At 57.4% G+C, this 19,012-nt stretch overlaps 1 protein-coding gene across 2 annotated transcripts in view; it reads left to right on the plus strand.

Annotated features, from left to right (window-relative positions):
- The window catches only part of LOC140717828 (cathepsin F-like), an 86,671-nt gene that overhangs the window by 54,053 nt on the left and 13,606 nt on the right, over positions 1–19,012 (plus strand). For both annotated transcript variants that reach the window (XR_012096625.1, XM_073031550.1), the window contains 2 exons: positions 6,455–6,550; positions 8,647–8,727. Coding sequence is in view for 1 of the 2 variants with exons in the window: in XM_073031550.1 (XP_072887651.1) it covers positions 6,460–6,550; positions 8,647–8,727 (172 nt within the window). In the remaining variant the exon portion in view is untranslated. The remainder of the gene's footprint in view (positions 1–6,454; positions 6,551–8,646; positions 8,728–19,012) is intronic.

Consider the following 19,012-nt stretch of genomic DNA (forward strand, 5'->3'; position numbering starts at 1 on the left):
TCCCTCCACTTTCCCCCGGGGTCAGACTCACAGTCTGTCCCCCACCTCCCCCAGAGACAGACCCACAGTCTGTCCCTCCACCTCCCCACAGGGTCAGTCCCACAGTCTGTCCCCCACCTCCCCCAGGGTCAGACCCACAGTCTGTCTCCCCACCTCCCCCAGAGTCAGACCCACAGTCTGTCCCTCCACTTTCCCCCCGGGGTCAGACTCACAGTCTGTCCCCCCACCTCCCCCAGGGTCAGACCCACAGTCTGTCTCCCACCTCCCCCAGAGTCAGACCCACAGTCTGTCCCTCCACTTTCCCCCGGGGTCAGACTCACAGTCTGTCCCCCACCTCCCCCAGGGTCAGACCCACAGTCTGTCTCCCACCTCCCCCAGAGACAGACCCACAGTCTGTCCCTCCACCTCCCCACAGGGTCAGTCCCACAGTCTGTCCCCCACCTCTCCCCAGGGTCAGACTCACAGTCTGTCCCCCACCGCCCCCTGGGTCAGACTCACAGCCCGTCCCCCACCGCCCCCAGGGTCAGACCCACAGTCTGTCCCTCCACTTTCCCCCGGGGTCAGACTCACAGTCTGTCCCCCACATCCCACCAGAGTCAGACCCACAGTCTGTCCCCCACCTCCCCCCAGGGTCAGATGCACAGTCTGTCCCCCCATCTCCCCCCGGGGTTAGACCCACAGTCTGTCCCCCAGCTCCCCCAGGGTCAGTCCCACAGTCTGTCACCCTCCTACCCCAGGGTCAGACACACAGTCTGTCCCCCACCTCCCCCCAGGGTCACACCCACAGTCTGTCCCCCACCTCCCCCTTGGGGTCCGACCCACAATCTGTCCCCCACCTCCCCCAGGGTCAGTCCCACAGTCTGTCACCCTCCTACCCCAGGGTCAGACACACAGTCTGTCCCCCACCTCCCCCCAGGGTCACACCCACAGTCTGTCCCCCACCTCCCCCTTGGGGTCCGACCCACAATCTGTCCCCCACCTCCCCCCGGGGACAGACCCACAGTCTGTCCCCCCACCTCCCCCCAGGGTCAAACCCACAGTCTGCCCCCCACATCCCACCAGGGTCAGACTCACAGTCTGTCCCCCACATCCCACCAGAGTCAGACCCACAGTCTGTCCCCCCACCTCCCCCAGGGTCAGACCCACAGTCTGTCTCCCCACCTCCCCCAGAGTCAGACCCACAGTCTGTTCTCCCACCTCCCCCCAGGGTCAAACCCACAGTCTGCCCCCCACATCCCACCAGGGTCAGACCCACAGTCTGTCCCCCACATCCCACCAGGGTCAGACTCACAGTCTGTCCCCCACATCCCACCAGAGTCAGACCCACAGTCTGTCCCCCCCACCTCCCCCAGGGTCAGACCCACAGTCTGTCTCCCCACCTCCCCCAGAGTCAGACCCACAGTCTGTCCCCCACATCCACCCAGGGTCAGACCCACAGTTTGTCCCCCCACCTCCCCAGAGTCAGACCCACAGTCTGTTCTCCCACCTCCACCCAGGGTCAGACCCACAGTCTGTCCCCCACATCCCACCAGGGTCAGACCCACAGTCTGTCCCCCACCTCCACCCAGGGTCAGACCCACAGTCTGTCTCTCCACCTCCACCCAGGGTCAGACCCACAGTCTGTCCCCCACATCCCACCAGGGTCAGACCGACAGACATTCCCCACCTCCCCCAGGGTCAGTCCCACTGTCTGACCCCCCACCTCCCCCTGGGGTCAGACCCACAGTCTGTCCCCCACATCCCACCAGGGTCAAACCCACAGTCTGTCCCCTACCTCTCCCCAGGGTCTGTCGCACAGCCTATCCCCCCACCTCCCCCCAGGGTCAGACCCACAGTCTGTCCCTCCACTTTCCCCCGGGGTCAGACTCACAGTCTGTCCCCCACCTCCCCCAGAGACAGACCCACAGTCTGTCCCTCCACCTCCCCACAGGGTCAGTCCCACAGTCTGTCCCCCATCTCCCCCCAGGGTCAGACTCACAGTCTGTCCCCCACCGCCCCCTGGGTCAGACTCACAGCCCGTCCCCCACCGCCCCCAGGGTCAGACCCACAGTCTGTCCCTCCACTTTCCCCCGGGGTCAGACTCACAGTCTGTCCCCCACATCCCACCAGAGTCAGACCCACAGTCTGTCCCCCACCTCCCCCCAGGGTCAGATGCACAGTCTGTCCCCCATCTCCCCCCGGGGTTAGACCCACAGTCTGTCCCCCAGCTCCCCCAGGGTCAGTCCCACTGTCTGTCACCCTCCTACCCCAGGGTCAGACACACAGTCTGTCCCCCACCTCCCCCCAGGGTCACACCCACAGTCTGTCCCCCACCTCCCCCTTGGGGTCCGACCCACAATCTGTCCCCCACCTCCCCCAGGGTCAGTCCCACAGTCTGTCACCCTCCTACCCCAGGGTCAGACACACAGTCTGTCCCCCACCTCCCCCCAGGGTCACACCCACAGTCTGTCCCCCACCTCCCCCTTGGGGTCCGACCCACAATCTGTCCCCCACCTCCCCCCGGGGACAGACCCACAGTCTGTCCCCCCACCTCCCCCCAGGGTCAAACCCACAGTCTGCCCCCCACATCCCACCAGGGTCAGACTCACAGTCTGTCCCCCACATCCCACCAGAGTCAGACCCACAGTCTGTCCCCCCACCTCCCCCAGGGTCAGACCCACAGTCTGTCTCCCCACCTCCCCCAGAGTCAGACCCACAGTCTGTTCTCCCACCTCCCCCCCAGGGTCAAACCCACAGTCTGCCCCCCACATCCCACCAGGGTCAGACCCACAGTCTGTCCCCCACATCCCACCAGGGTCAGACTCACAGTCTGTCCCCCACATCCCACCAGAGTCAGACCCACAGTCTGTCCCCCCACCTCCCCCAGGGTCAGACCCACAGTCTGTCTCCCCACCTCCCCCAGAGTCAGACCCACAGTCTGTCCCCCACATCCCCCCAGGGTCAGACCCACAGTTTGTCCCCCCACCTCCCCAGAGTCAGACCCACAGTCTGTTCTCCCACCTCCACCCAGGGTCAGACCCACAGTCTGTCCCCCACATCCCACCAGGGTCAGACCCACAGTCTGTCCCCCACCTCCACCCAGGGTCAGACCCACAGTCTGTCTCTCCACCTCCACCCAGGGTCAGACCCACAGTCTGTCCCCCACATCCCACCAGGGTCAGACCGACAGTCTGTCCCCCACCTCCCCCAGGGTCAGTCCCACTGTCTGACCCCCCACCTCCCCCTGGGGTCAGACCCACAGTCTGTCCCCCACATCCCACCAGGGTCAAACCCACAGTCTGTCCCCTACCTCTCCCCAGGGTCTGTCGCACAGCCTATCCCCCCACCTCCCCCCAGGGTCAGACCCACAGTCTGTCCCTCCACTTTCCCCCGGGGTCAGACTCACAGTCTGTCCCCCCACCTCCCCCAGAGACAGACCCACAGTCTGTCCCTCCACCTCCCCACAGGGTCAGTCCCACAGTCTGTCCCCCACCTCCCCCAGGGTCAGACCCACAGTCTGTCTCCCCACCTCCCCCAGAGTCAGACCCACAGTCTGTCCCTCCACTTTCCCCCGGGGTCAGACTCACAGTCTGTCCCCCACCTCCCCCAGGGTCAGACCCACAGTCTGTCTCCCACCTCCCCCAGAGTCAGACCCACAGTCTGTCCCTCCACTTTCCCCCGGGGTCAGACTCACAGTCTGTCCCTCCACCTCCCCCAGGGTCAGACCCACAGTCTGTCTCCCACCTCCCCCAGAGACAGACCCACAGTCTGTCCCTCCACCTCCCCACAGGGTCAGTCCCACAGTCTGTCCCCCACCTCCCCCCAGGGTCAGACTCACAGTCTGTCCCCCACCGCCCCCTGGGTCAGACTCACAGCCCGTCCCCCACCGCCCCCAGGGTCAGACCCACAGTCTGTCCCTCCACTTTCCCCCGGGGTCAGACTCACAGTCTGTCCCCCACATCCCACCAGAGTCAGACCCACAGTCTGTCCCCCACCTCCCCCCAGGGTCAGATGCACAGTCTGTCCCCCATCTCCCCCCGGGGTTAGACCCACAGTCTGTCCCCCAGCTCCCCCAGGGTCAGTCCCACAGTCTGTCACCCTCCTACCCCAGGGTCAGACACACAGTCTGTCCCCCACCTCCCCCCAGGGTCACACCCACAGTCTGTCCCCCACCTCCCCCTTGGGGTCCGACCCACAATCTGTCCCCCACCTCCCCCAGGGTCAGTCCCACAGTCTGTCACCCTCCTACCCCAGGGTCAGACACACAGTCTGTCCCCCACCTCCCCCCAGGGTCACACCCACAGTCTGTCCCCCACCTCCCCCTTGGGGTCCGACCCACAATCTGTCCCCCACCTCCCCCGGGGACAGACCCACAGTCTGTCCCCCCACCTCCCCCAGGGTCAAACCCACAGTCTGCCCCCCACATCCCACCAGGGTCAGACTCACAGTCTGTCCCCCACATCCCACCAGAGTCAGACCCACAGTCTGTCCCCCCACCTCCCCCAGGGTCAGACCCACAGTCTGTCTCCCCACCTCCCCCAGAGTCAGACCCCACAGTCTGTTCTCCCACCTCCCCCCAGGGTCAAACCCACAGTCTGCCCCCCACATCCCACCAGGGTCAGACCCACAGTCTGTCCCCCACATCCCACCAGGGTCAGACTCACAGTCTGTCCCCCACATCCCACCAGAGTCAGACCCACAGTCTGTCCCCCCACCTCCCCCAGGGTCAGACCCACAGTCTGTCTCCCCACCTCCCCCAGAGTCAGACCCACAGTCTGTCCCCCACATCCCCCCAGGGTCAGACCCACAGTTTGTCCCCCCACCTCCCCAGAGTCAGACCCACAGTCTGTTCTCCCACCTCCACCCAGGGTCAGACCCACAGTCTGTCCCCCACATCCCACCAGGGTCAGACCCACAGTCTGTCCCCCACCTCCACCCAGGGTCAGACCCACAGTCTGTCTCTCCACCTCCACCCAGGGTCAGACCCACAGTCTGTCCCCCACATCCCACCAGGGTCAGACTCACAGTCCTGTCCCCCACATCCCACCAGAGTCAGACCCACAGTCTGTCCCCCCACCTCCCCCAGGGTCAGACCCACAGTCTGTCTCCCCACCTCCCCCAGAGTCAGACCCACAGTCTGTCCCCCACATCCCCCCAGGGTCAGACCCACAGTTTGTCCCCCCACCTCCCCAGAGTCCCCCACCTCCCCAGAGTCAGACCCACAGTCTGTTCTCCCCACCTCCACCCAGGGTCAGACCCACAGTCTGTCCCCCACATCCCACCAGGGTCAGACCCACAGTCTGTCCCCCACCTCCACCCAGGGTCAGACCCACAGTCTGTCTCTCCACCTCCACCCAGGGTCAGACCCACAGTCTGTCCCCCACATCCCACCAGGGTCAGACCGACAGTCTGTCCCCCACCTCCCCCAGGGTCAGTTCCACTGTCTGACCCCCCACCTCCCCCTGGGGTCAGACCCACAGTCTGTCCCCCACATCCCACCAGGGTCAAACCCACAGTCTGTCCCCTACCTCTCCCCAGGGTCTGTCGCACAGCCTATCCCCCCACCTCCCCCCAGGGTCAGACCCACAGTCTGTCCTCCACTTTCCCCCGGGGTCAGACTCACAGTCCTGTCCCCCACCTCCCCCAGAGACAGACCCACAGTCTGTCCCTCCACCCTCCCCACAGGTGTCAGTCCCACAAGTCTGTCCCCCACCTCCCCCCAGGGTCAGACTCACAGTCCGTCCCCCACCGCCCCCTGGGTCAGACTCACAGCCCGTCCCCCACCGCCCCCAGGGTCAGACCCACAGTCTGTCCCCCACATCCCACCAGAGTCAGACCCACAGCCTGTCCCCCACAACCCCCCCGTGGATCAGACCCACAGTCTGTCCCTCCACTTTCCCCCGGTGTCAGACTCACAGTCTGTCCCCCACCTCCCCCAGGGTCAGACCCACAGTCTGTCCCCCACCTCCCCCAGAGACAGACCCACAGTCTGTCCCTCCACCTCCCCAAAGGGTCAGTCCCACAGTCTGTCCCCCACCTCCCCCCAGGGTCAGACTCACAGCCCGTCCCCCACCGCCCCCGGGTCAGAATAGAGGGATGTCCGATGAAGAACAAGGAGGAGGAATTTCTTTTGGCAGAGGGTGGTGAATCTGTGGAATCGGTGGGTACTTTTACAGCGGAGGTTGATCAGTTCTGGATTAGTCAGGTGTCAGGGGTAGAGGGGAGGAGGTTGGGACAATGGGGGAAGATATCGGAGCTCTGTCTCGTCCTCCAGCTTTGGGTCAGCGTGTTTCTACTGGACTGCTCCAGTTACTAATGAAGCCATGCGTGCCCGATGTATGCTGTACTGCTTTCACTGTGACTCTATTCACCTCCTGCTGGCCGGTGTGGCGCTAAGGACTGCGGCCTTACCTTCCAGCCACAGAGGTGGGGTTGTGTCTGCCTGTCGAGAAGCTGACCCTTGCCTTGCTTTCAGGGGCAATGCAAGTCGTGCTGGGCTTTCAGCGTGGTTGGCAATGTGGAGTCGCAGTGGTCCATCCGGAAGAAGAACTGATCTCACTTTCCGAGCAAGGTGAGGACTCCGTGGGAATCCCCTGAGATGGTCAGTGTCCTGGAGGAGGGGCAGGAAAGGGTCCTGGAAGAGGGGCAGGAAAGGTCCTGGAGGAGGGGCTGTATTGTAACAAGAACCGTATCGGCTGGGACTATTTTCCGTGTAATGAAAGAGGGGAGATTTCATCAAATCCTAAATTTCTGTAGAAGTTGTATATTAGATAAGATTAGATTCAACTTTATTGTCGTTGTGCTGAGTACAGATACAAAGCCAAGAAATGCAATTAGCAATCTAACCAGAAATGCAAAAAATAAAAAGTAAATGTTACAGCACACAAATATCAAAGTCCTGAGACAGTCCAATATGGGGGCAATACTGCTTAGCGCTGTGATGTGAGGTTCAGCAGGGTCACAGCCTCAGGAAGAAAGCTTTCCTGTGCTGCTGGTGCGGGAGCGGAGGCTCCTGTAGCGCCTACCGGATGGGAGGAGAGTAAAAGGTCATGGTTAGAGTGAGATGCATCCTGGACAATGCTTTTTCGCCTGCCCAGGCAGCGTTTATGGTAGATGGTCTTAATGGTGGGCTAGTGGGTGCCGATAATCCACTTAGCAGCTTTCAGCACATGCTAGAGTGCTTTGCAGTCTGATACGGTACAATTTCCATACCACACTGAGATGCAGTTGGGACTTTATATATGAGGGAACATTTGATGGCTCTGGGCCTGTAATTGCTGAGTTTAGAAGAATGAGAGTATCTGACTGAAGCCTATTGAAAGGCCTAGATAGAGTGGATGTGAAGAGGATGTTTCCTATAGTGGGGGAGTCTGGGACCAGAGGACACAGATAGAGTGGATGTGGAGAGGATGTTTCCTATAGTGGGAAGTCTGGGACCAGAGGACACAGATAGAGTGGATGTGGAGACTATATGTTTCCTATAGTGGGGGAGTCTAGGGACCAGAGGACACAGATAGAGTGGATGTCGAGAGGATATTTCCTATAGTGGGGGTGTCGAGGACCAGAGGACACAGATAGAGTGGATGTGGAGAGGATGTTTCCTATAGTGGGGGGGAGTCTTGGACCAGAGGACCACAGATAGAGTGGATGTCGAGAGGATGTTTCCTATAGTGGGGGAGTCTGGGACCAGTGGACACAGATAGAGTGGATGTGGAGACTATATGTTTCTATAGTGGGGGAGTTAGACCAGAGGACACAGATAGAGTTGGATGTCGAGAGGATATTTCCTATAGTGGGGGCGTCGAGGACCAGAGGACACAGATAGTGGATGTGGAGAGGATGTTTCCTATAGTGGGGGAGTCTAGGACCAGAGGACACAGATAGAGTGGATGTCGAGAGGATATTTCCTATAGTGGGGGTGTCGAGGACCAGAGGACACAGATAGAGTGGATGTCGAGAGGATGTTTCCTATAGTGGGGGAGTCTAGGACCAGAGGACACAGATAGAGTGGATGTGGAGAGGATGTTTCCTATAGTGGGGGAGTCTAGGACCAGAGGACACAGATAGAGTGGATGTGGAGAGGATGTTTCCTATAGTGGGGGAGTCTAGGACCAGAGGACACAGATAGAGTGGATGTGGAGAGGATGTTTCCTATAGTGGGGGTTTCTAGGACCAGAGCACAAAGCCTTAGAATAAAGGGTCATCTTTTTAGAACAGAGATGAGGAGGAATTTCTTTAGCCAGAGGGTGATGAACCTGTCGAATTCAGCGCCACAGACGGCTGTGGAGGCAAGTCATTGGGTGTATTTAAAGCAGAGGTTGACAGGTCCTGGATTAGGCAGGACACCAAGGTTTACAGAGACGGGGTTTAAGAGGGATGATGTCAGCCATGATGGAAACACTGAGCCTACTTGATGGGGCAAATTGCTGAACTGTGTCTGCTGGTGTTTCTCGTACAGAGGGTGACAGTACATGTACCAGCTGCCAGAGGAGGTGGTGGAGACGGGTGCTGATGGAATATCGAAAAGACGCTTGGACAGGTTTCGGGATAGGAGAGGTTTACATCAGGGCCTGTAAACTTAAGTTCTCCAGAGTAAGGAGCATTCATTTGCCAGCGGGTTTATTTCTACAAACATTTCAGTGTCTCAACTTTTGCCCATTTGCACAGAACTCCTGGACTGCGGGAACAAGAGTAACACTTGTAATGGCGGATACATTGACCTGGCCTTTCAGGATGTCCAGAAGTTTGGTGAGTCAAGTCCCAAGTGTCTTTGAGTGGAGGGGTTGGGAGGTCCTGTCTGTGGCACCACATACACATCGCCTCCGGCACCAACTACCGTCCCAAGCCAGCAGCTGGGGGAAGGGGGGTCGCCCACCCCACAGGAAGAGTTGTGGGGGTAACTCAAGGTTGAATGAAAAGGGGCAGGTGGAGTTTGTTCAGTTGGGGAGGGGCCAAGGGAGGGGGATAAGAGGGGGAGGGAATGGAGAAGGAAGGGAGGCAGAATGGAGGGAGTGAGTGAGGGGCGAGTGAGGGAGGATGTAGAGGAGGGACAGTCAGAGGGGTGAGAGTGGGGACATGAGTAAGGGAGCAATGAAATGGGAGGGAGAGAGGGTGGAGGGAGGAGTCAGGGAAGGGGGAGTGAGGGTGTAGAAGAGGGATGGTAAGGGAGAGTGTGGGGAAATGAGGGTGGGAAGAGGGAGGAGGGTGTAGATGAGGGACAGTGAGGAGGGGAGTGTGGGGAAATGAAGGTGGAAGGAGGAGGCAGGGAAGGGGGAGGGAGGGTGTAGAAGAGGGATGGTAAGGGGGGAGTGTGGGGAAATGAGGGTGTGAAGAGGGAGGAGGGTGTAGAAGAGGGACAGTGAGGAGGGGAGTGTGGGGAAATGAGGGTGGAAGGAGGAGGCAGGGAAGGGGGAGGGAGGGTGTAGAAGAGGGACAGTGAGGAGGGGAGTGTGGGGAAATGAAGGTGGAAGGAGGAGGCAGGGAAGGGGGAGAGAGGGTGTAGAAGAGGGACAGTGAGGAGGGGAGTGTGGGGAAATGAAGGTGGAAGGAGGAGGCAGGGAAGGGGGAGAGAGGGTGTAGAAGAGGGACAGTGAGGAGGGGAGTGTGGGGAAATGAGGGTGGAAGGAGGAGGCAGGGAAGAGGGGAGAGAGGGTGTAGAAGAGGGACAGTGAGGAGGGGAGTGTGGGGAAATGAGGGTGGAAGGAGGAGGCAGGGAAGGGGGATGGAGGGTGTAGAAGGGACAGTGAGGAGGGGAGTGTGGGGAAATGAGGGTGGAAGGAGGAGGCAGGGAAGGGGGAGGGAGGGTGTAGAAGAGGGACAGTGAGGAGGGGAGTGTGGGGAAATGAGGGTGGAAGGAGGAGGCAGGGAAGGGGGAGGGAGGGTGTAGAAGAGGGACAGTGAGGAGGGGAGTGTGGGGAAATGAGGGTGGAAGGAGGAGGCAGGGAAGGGGGAGGGAGGGTGTAGAAGAGGGACAGTGAGGAGGGGAGTGTGGGGAAATGAGGGTGGAAGGAGGAGGCAGGGAAGGGGGAGGGAGGGTGTAGAAGAGGGATGGTAAGGGGGGAGTGTGGGGAAATGAGGGTGGGAAGAGGGAGGAGGGTGTAGAAGAGGGACAGTGAGGAGGGGAGTGTGGGGAAATGAGGGTGGAAGGAGGAGGCAAGGAAGGGGGAGAGAGGGTGTAGAAGAGGGACAGTGAGGAGGGGAGTGTGGGGAAATGAGGTTGGAAGGAGGAGGCAGGGAAGGGGGAGGGAGGGTGTAGAAGAGGGACAGTGAGGAGGGGAGTGTGGGGAAATGAGGGTGGAAGGAGGAGGCAGGGAAGGGGAGGGAGGGTGTAGAAGAGGGACAGTGAGGAGGGGAGTGTGGGGAAATGAGGGTGGAAGGAGGAGGCAGGGAAGGGGGAGGGAGGGTGTAGAAGAGGGACAGTGAGGAGGGGAGTGTGGGGAAATGAGGGTGGGAAGAGGGAGGAGGGTATAGAAGAGGGACAGTGAGGAGGGGAGTGTGGGGAAATGAGGGTGGTAGGAGGAGGCAGGGAAGGGGGAGGGAGGGTGTAGAAGAGGGACAGTGAGGAGGGGAGTGTGGGGAAATGAAGGTGGAAGGAGGAGGCAGGGAAGAGGGGAGGGTGTAGAAGAGGGACAGTGAGGAGGGGAGTGTGGGGAAATGAGGGTGGAAGGAGGAGGCAGGGAAGGGGGAGGGAGGGTGTAGAAGAGGGATGGTAAGGGGGGAGTGTGGGGAAATGAGGGTGGGAAGAGGGAGGAGGGTGTAGAAGAGGGACAGTGAGGAGGGGAGTGTGGGGAAATGAGGGTGGAAGGAGGAGGCAGGGAAGGGGAGGGAGGGTGTAGAAGAGGGATGGTAAGGGGGGAGTGTGGGGAAATGAGGGTGGGAAGAGGGAGGAGGGTGTAGAAGAGGGACAGTGAGGAGGGGAGTGTGGGGAAATGAGGGTGGAAGGAGGAGGCAGGGAAGGGGGAGGGAGGGTGTAGAAGAGGGACAGTGAGGAGGGGAGTGTGGGGAAATGAGGGTGGAAGGAGGAGGCAGGGAAGGGGGAGGGAGGGTGTAGAAGAGGGACAGTGAGGAGGGGAGTGTGGGGAAATGAGGGTGGAAGGAGGAGGCAGGGAAGGGGAGAGAGGGTGTAGAAGAGGGACAGTGAGGAGGGGAGTGTGGGGAAATGAGGGTGGAAGGAGGAGGCAGGGAAGAGGGAGGAGGGTGTAGAAGAGGGACAGTGAGGAGGGGAGTGTGGGGAAATGAGGGTGGAAGGAGGAGGCAGGGAAGGGGGAGGGAGGGTGTAGAAGAGGGACAGTGAGGAGGGGAGTGTGGGGGAAATGAAGGTGGAAGGAGGAGGCAGGGAAGGGGGAGAGAGGGTGTAGAAGAGGGACAGTGAGGAGGGGAGTGTGGGGAAATGAGGGTGGAAGGAGGAGGCAGGGAAGAGGGGAGAGAGGGTGTAGAAGAGGGACAGTGAGGAGGGGAGTGTGGGGAAATGAGGGTGGAAGGAGGAGGCAGGGAAGGGGGAGGAGGCAGGGAAGGGGGAGGGAGGGTGTAGAAGAGGGATGGTAAGGGGGGAGTGTGGGGAAATGAGGGTGGGAAGAGGGAGGAGGGTGTAGAAGAGGGACAGTGAGGAGGGGAGTGTGGGGAAATGAGGGTGGGAAGAGGGAGGAGGGTGTAGAAGAGGGACAGTGAGGAGGGGAGTGTGGGGAAATGAGGGTGGAAGGAGGAGGCAAGGAAGGGGGAGAGAGGGTGTAGAAGAGGGACAGTGAGGAGGGGAGTGTGGGGAAATGAGGGTGGAAGGAGGAGGCAGGGAAGGGGGAGGGAGGGTGTAGAAGAGGGACAGTGAGGAGGGGAGTGTGGGGAAATGAGGGTGGGAAGAGGGAGGAGGGTGTAGAAGAGGGACAGTGAGGAGAGGAGTGTGGGGAAATGAGGGTGGAAGGAGGAGGCAGGGAAGGGGGAGGGAGGGTGTAGAAGAGGGACAGTGAGGAGGGGAGTGTGGGGAAATGAGGGTGGAAGGAGGAGGCAGGGAAGGGGGAGGGAGGGTGTAGAAGAGGGACAGTGAGGAGGGGAGTGTGGGGAAATGAGGGTGGAAGGAGGAGGCAGGGAAGGGGGAGAGGGTGTAGAAGAGGGACAGTGAGGGGAGTGTGGGGAAATGAAGGTGGAAGGAGGAGGCAGGGAAGGGGGAGAGAGGGTGTAGAAGAGGGACAGTGAGGAGGGGAGTGTGGGGAAATGAGGGTGGAAGGAGGAGGCAGGGAAGGGGGAGGGAGGGTGTAGAAGAGGGACAGTGAGGAGGGGAGTGTTGGGAAATGAGGGTGGGAAGAGGGAGGAGGGTGTAGAAGAGGGACAGTGAGGAGGGGAGTGTGGGGAAATGAGGGTGGAAGGAGGAGGCAGGGAAGAGGGGAGGGTGTAGACGAGAGACAGTGAGGAGGGGAGTGTGGGGAAATGAGGGTGGAAGGAGGAGGCAGGGAAGGGGGAGGGAGGGTGTAGAAGAGGGACAGTGAGGAGGGGAGTGTGGGGAAATGAGGGTGGGAAGAGGGAGGTGTAGAAGAGGGACAGTGAGGAGGGGAGTGTGGGGAAATGAGGGTGGAAGGAGGAGGCAGGGAAGAGGGGAGGGTGTAGACGAGAGACTGAGGAGGGGAGTGTGGGGAAATGAGGGTGGAAGGAGGAGGCAGGGAAGAGGGGAGGGTGTAGACAAGAGACAGTGAGGAGGGGAGTGTGGGGAAATGAGGAGGAGTGAGGGGGAGGGGGAGGGAAGGGGGGAGAAACCTGCTGTCACCATTCACCTTTACCTTCTCCCATGTTCCAGTCTCCCATGTCACTTGGTCCCTTAAAAATCTATACTGAGAAAATAAATGAAATTAAATATGTTTGTATTAAGCAACTATTTCTTCACTTCACAACCTTTATCAATTAGTGACTTCTGTAAAGAGTTAGCGCAGTACATCTTCCATTTTTTTTACCTTCTCCCAGAACACTTTGTCAGTTGTTATGAATTGATTCTGGTGGGATTGACATTAAAATCGATCCAGGTTTAACGTCTGGCCCCGCACCCTGTCAAAGGCCTACCAGGCGCCACGGACATGCATATTCAAATCCCTTCCCCCTCTCCCATTGGCCAGGAGATACAAAAGCCTGAAAGCACACACCACCAGGTTCGAGGGCGGCTTCTGTTCTCAGACTATGCAATGTTTCTCAGAACGATAAATTGGGTTTTTGACCTCACAACCTACCTCGCTGTGATCTTATTGTCTACCTGCACTGCACTCTCCCTCTGTATCTGTTACACTTTACTCTGCGTCATTCTCTCTCATCTGCCCTCACCCCACTCAGGATAGGGTTCCCCTTGTCCACACTTACCACCCCACCAGCCTCCAGGTCTAACATATAATTCTCTGTAACTTCCGCCACCTCCAACGGGATCCCACTACCAAGCACATCTTTCCCTCCACCCCCTTTCTGCTTTCCACAGGGATCGCTCCCTACGCGATTCCCTTGTCCACTCGTCCCCCCCATCCCTTCCCACCGATCTCCCTCCTGGCACTTATCCTTGTAAACGGAACAAGTGCTACACCTGCCCTTACACTTCCTCCCTCACCACCATTCAGGGCCCCAGACAGTCCTTCCAGGTGAGGCAACACTTCACCTGTGAGTCGGCTGGTGTGGTTTACTGCGTCCGGTGCTCCCGGTGTGGCCTTTTATATATTGGTGAGACCTGACACAGACTGGGAGACCGTTTCGCTGAACACCTACGCTCGGTCCGCCAGAGAAAGCAGGATCTCCCAGTGGCCACACATTTTAATTCCACGTCCCATTCCATTCTGATATGTCTATCCATGGCCTCCTCTACTGTCAAGATGAAGCCACACTCAGGTTGGAGGAACAACACCTTATATACCGGCTGGGTAGCCTCCAACTTGATGGCATTAACATTGACTTCTCAAACTTCCGTTAATGCCCCTCCTCCCCTTCTTACCCCATCCCTGACATATTTAGTTGTTTGTTTTTTCCTCTCTCTCTCTGCCCATCACTCTGCCTGTTCTCCATCCCCCTCTGGTATTCCCCTCCCCCTTTCTTTCTCCGAGGCCTCCCGTCCCATGATCCTTTCCCTTTTCCAGCTCTGTATCCTTTCTGCCAATCAGCTTTCCAGCTCTTAGCTTCATCCCACCCCCTCCGGTCTTCCCCTATCATTTTGCATTTCCCCCTCTCCCCACTACTTTCAAATCTCTTACTATCTTTCCTTTCAGTTAGTCCTGACGAAGGGTCTCGGCCCGAAACGTCGACAGTGCTTCTTCCTATAGATGCTGCCTGGCCTGCTGCGTTCCACCAGCATTTTGTGTGTGTTGCTTGAATTTCCAGCATCTGCAGATTTCCTCGTGTTTGCTCTGTGTTATTATTGTCTTACCTCGTTAGACCATAGAACATCGAACAGTTCAACACAGGAACAGGCCATTCAGCCCACAATGTTGTACTGAACCAACTGAAAAGCAAATGGAAAACATCCAAACACTAATGCCTCCTACCTACACCATGTCCATATCCCTCCATCTCCCTCACATTCATGTGCCTGTCCAAACATCTAATATATTTGCCCCACCACCATTCCAGGCATCCACCACTCTCTGAGTAAAAACTTACCCCTCACATCCTCCTTGAACATCCCCCACCTCACCTTCAATGCATACCCCCTGCACTTCAACCCTAGGAAATATCCACTCTATCTATGTCTCTCATAATCTTGTAAATCTCCGTCAGATCTCCCCTCAGCCAAGTTTATCCAGCCTCACATGCCCCTGATAAACCTCCGGCAGCCTCTGCAAAGCCTCACATCCTTTGGGGTCAGGTCTTTCCGGATCCGGCCTGTAGCTCCCTGCAACACCCAGCCCTCTGTAACAATCTGCTCTGTGTGAATGCTGTGCAGGTCAGACAGCTTCTACAGAGGGGAGTTAACCTTCACCGTTTTAAGCCAAAACCTTGTTCATTCCCCTCTGCAGTCTCACCTTCTGAGTTCAGAAGACAAACCAGTTTAGAAAATGGTGGTGTCAGAAAGCAGCCGTTTTAAAACAGGACAATCGAGCCATCGATGAGAGTAGGCAGACAAATTGTTCAGTGCAAGCAGTGGAGCTTTCTGACTCTGTGCCACCCTCCATTCCTTCTCCTGTTCCCCTTCACTGCTTCTCCCCCATTCTCCGTCCCCACTCTCCATCCACCTGCTCTACTCTCCTACTCTCTCTCTCCCCTTCCCCCACTGCCTCTTCCCTCTTTCTCTCCCCCTCCCCCACTGCCTCTTCCCTCTTTCTCTCCCCCTCCCCACTGCCTCTTCCCTCTTTCTCTCCCCCTCTCTCCCTCCACCTCTCTCCCCACACCCCACTTTCTCCATTACCAGTTCTCCCATCCTCTCCGACACTCTTTCGCCCTCTCTCCACCCCCCCACCCCGCCCCCCCCCCCCGGTGGGACTATTGTAGGAGGGTCGCAGACGGCTGTTGAGGACTCGGTAAAAGTAAGCCAGGTTGGTTGCAATTACTCAATGTGGAGTGATTCAGAACCACAGAGGGCTCGTTGGAGAAGTTTTCACTGCCTATCTTCAGGAAGATGTTTGATCTGATACGGGGCTACAGTTTAGATTGTCTTGATGTAGACAACCCATACAACAGCACGTGGCCCTGCACCGTGTGTGTGGGGGGGGGACATCGAAAGCTGGGTGAGGCTCATTCCATTCAATCCACCCCACCGTTCTGTGCCTGTGGCTGCTCCTCGGACACTGCCTCTGCGAGATCTGCATCTGATCTCCTGCGGAGCCGACTCTGGGGGCCAAATGGTCTAATTCTGCTCCTATATCTTACCGTCTGAATGATTTTGCACCAAAACCTTGTTTCGATTCACTGAAGAGGGGTCCAGGTGCTTTGAGCTGGGGGAGTGTGTGACCACAGTGACAATAGTGGTTTCAGTTCAAACTCTTTTTCTGACATTCTCCAATTCCACCACCCCCCATCCCTCCCCTCCATCTCTTTGCTCATCATAAATATATCCAATTCTTTCAATGTACAGTATTAATAGCAAAGAACAGGCACTTCAGCCTGTTGTGAGTCCGTGCCAGCCCGTCTACTGGATGCAATTTCACTCTTCCCCACATTTTTGCCAACGCCACACTGGAGGCTGGGAGAACACCCAGAGAACCGGGTTCAATCCCGACATCCGACTCTCTCTGTGCCAGCAGTTTGCATGTTCTCCTGGGGGGGGGGAGGGGTGTGTGTGAGTGTGTGTGTGTGTGTGGGTGTGTGTCTGTCTGTCTGTGTGTGTGAGTGTGTGTGTGTCTGTGTGTGTGTGTGTGAGTGTGTGTGTGAGTGTGTGTGTCTGTGTGTGTGAGTGTGTGTGTGTGTGTGTGTGTGTGTGTGTCTGTGTGTGTGTGTGTGTGTCTGTGTGTGCGAGTGTGTATATGTGTGTGTGTGTGTCTGTCTGTCTGTGTGTGTGAGTGTGTGTGTCTGTGTGTGCGAGTGTGTGTGTGTGTGTGCGTGTGTGTGAGTGTGTGTGTCTGTGTGTGAGTGTGTGTATATGTGTGTGCGAGTGTGTGTGTGTGTCTGTGTGTGTGTGTGTGTGTGTCTGTGTGTGAGTGTGTGTGTGTGTGAGTGTGTGTGTGTGTGTGTGTGTGTGTGTGAGTGTGTGTGTGTCTTGTCTGTGTGTGTGTGTGTCTGTGTGTGTGAGTGTGTGTATGTGCCTGTGTGCATACACACTCTGGCTCCCTCCCCCCACGTCCCAACAACAATTCTCAAGAGTGATTCCAGGAATGAAAGGGTTACCATATGAGGAACGTCTAGCAGCTCTTGGGCTGTATTCCCTGGGGTTCAGGAGAATGGGGGGGGGGGAGGGGGGGATCTCATAGAAACATTTCGAATGTTAAAAGGCCTGAACAGATTAGATATGGCAAAGTTATTTCCCATGGTAGGGGAGTCTTGGACAAGAGGATACAACTTCAGGATTGAAAGCCATCCATTCAGAACAGAGATGCAGAGAAATGACTTTAGTCAGAGGCTGGAAAATCTGTGGAATTTGTTGCCACGAGCAGCTATGGAGGCCAAGTCATTGGTGGCATTTAAGGCAGAGATAGATAGGTTCTTGATTAGCCAGGGCATGAAAGGGTATGGGGAGAGTGGGGATGACTGGATCAGCCCATGGCGGAGAAGGCTCGATAGGCCGAATGGCCTACTTCTGCTCCTATCCATGGTCTTAACACGCAGAGTTGTTGAGTTAATTGACTGCAGTAAATTGCCCCTCTCAGTGTGTGGGTAAAGGGTAGAATTAGTTGTGTGGGGGGTGGGGGGAGTTGATGGGAGTGTGGGATTAGGGTAAAGATTTTAAAGAGAGAGTAGTTTTCTTTGTCACTTGTCCATCAGAACACACAGTGAGACATGGCGTTTGCATCACGAACCTACACACGGCCCGGCAATGTGCTGAAGGCAGCCATGTTTCCGACACCGATGCAGTTTCCTAAGCCCTGACCCGCGCGTCTCTGCAACGTGGAAGGAAACCCACGCAATCACGTGGAGAACAGAGAAGCTCCTTCCAGAGAGTTGCGGCTGTTATTGAAACCACCCCCCCCCACCAACAACTGGTTAGTGCCTCCTCGGCGGGCTCTGCTGTGAGCCTCTGTGACTCTGTAGCCAACACCCAGTCATCCCCAGGAGACCAAACCAATACCCAGTGTTCGTCGGGAGACCAAACCAACACCCAGTCATCCTCAGGAGACCAAACCAACACCCAGTGTTCGTCGGGAGACCAAACCAACATCCAGTGATCGTCAGGAGACCAAACCAACACCCATTGATTCCCAAGAGACCAAAACAACATCCAGTGATCCTCAGGAGACGTAGCCAACACCCAGTGATTGTCAGAAGATGTAGCCAACACCCAGTATTCGTCAGGAGACCAAACCAACACCCAATGATCCTCAGGAGACCAAACCAACACCCAGTCATCCTCAGGAGACCAAACCAACACCCAGTGATCGTCGGGAGACCAGACCAACACCCAGTGATCCTCAGGAGACCAAAACAACACCCAATGATCCTCAGGAGACCAAACCAACACCCAGTGATCCTCAGGAGACCAAAACAACATCCAGTGATCCTCAGGAGACCAAACCAACATCCAGTGATCCTCAGGAGACCAAACCAACATCCAGTGATCCCCAGGAGACCAGACCAACACCCAGTGATCCTCAGGAGACCAAAACAACACCCAATGATCCTCAGGAGACCAAACCAACACCCAGTGATCCTCAGGAGACCAAAACAACATCCAGTGATCCTCAGGGGACCAAACCAACACCCAGTGATCCTTAGGAGACCAAACCAACATCCAGTGTTCGTCGGGAGACCAAACCAACACCCAGTGTTCGTCGGGAGACCAAACCAACACCCAGTGATCCTCAGGAGACCAAACCAACACCCAATGATCCTCAGGAGACCAAACCAACACCCAGTGATCCTCAGGAGACCAAAACAACACCCAGTGATCCTCTGGAGACCAAACCAACACCCAGTGATCCCCAGGAGACCAAACCAACATCCAGTGATCGTCAGGAGACCAAAACAACACCCAGTGACCCTCAGGAGACCAAACCAACATCCAGTGATCCCCAGGAGACCAAACCAACATCCAGTGATCCTCAGGAGACCAAACCAACATCCAGTGATCCCCAGGAGACCAAACCAACATCCAGTGTTCGTCGGGAGACCAAACCAACACCCAGTGTTCGTCGGGAGACCAAACCAACATCCAGTGATCGTCAGGAGACGTAGCCAACACCCAGACATCCCCAGGAGACCAAACCAACACCCAGTGTTCGTCTGGAGACCAAACCAACATCCAGTGATCATCAGGAGACCAAACCAACACCCATTGATTCCCAAGAGACCAAACCAACACCCAGTGATCGTCAGGAGACGTAGCCAACACCCAGTGATCGTCAGGAGACCAAACCAACACCCCGTCATCCTCAGGAGACCAAACTAACACCCAGTGATCCTCAGGAGACGTAGCCAACACCCAGTGATCGTCAGG

The sequence above is a fragment of the Hemitrygon akajei genome, chromosome 28, assembly GCF_048418815.1.
Source record: "Hemitrygon akajei chromosome 28, sHemAka1.3, whole genome shotgun sequence".
In the NCBI taxonomy this organism is placed as follows: domain Eukaryota; kingdom Metazoa; phylum Chordata; class Chondrichthyes; order Myliobatiformes; family Dasyatidae; genus Hemitrygon; species Hemitrygon akajei.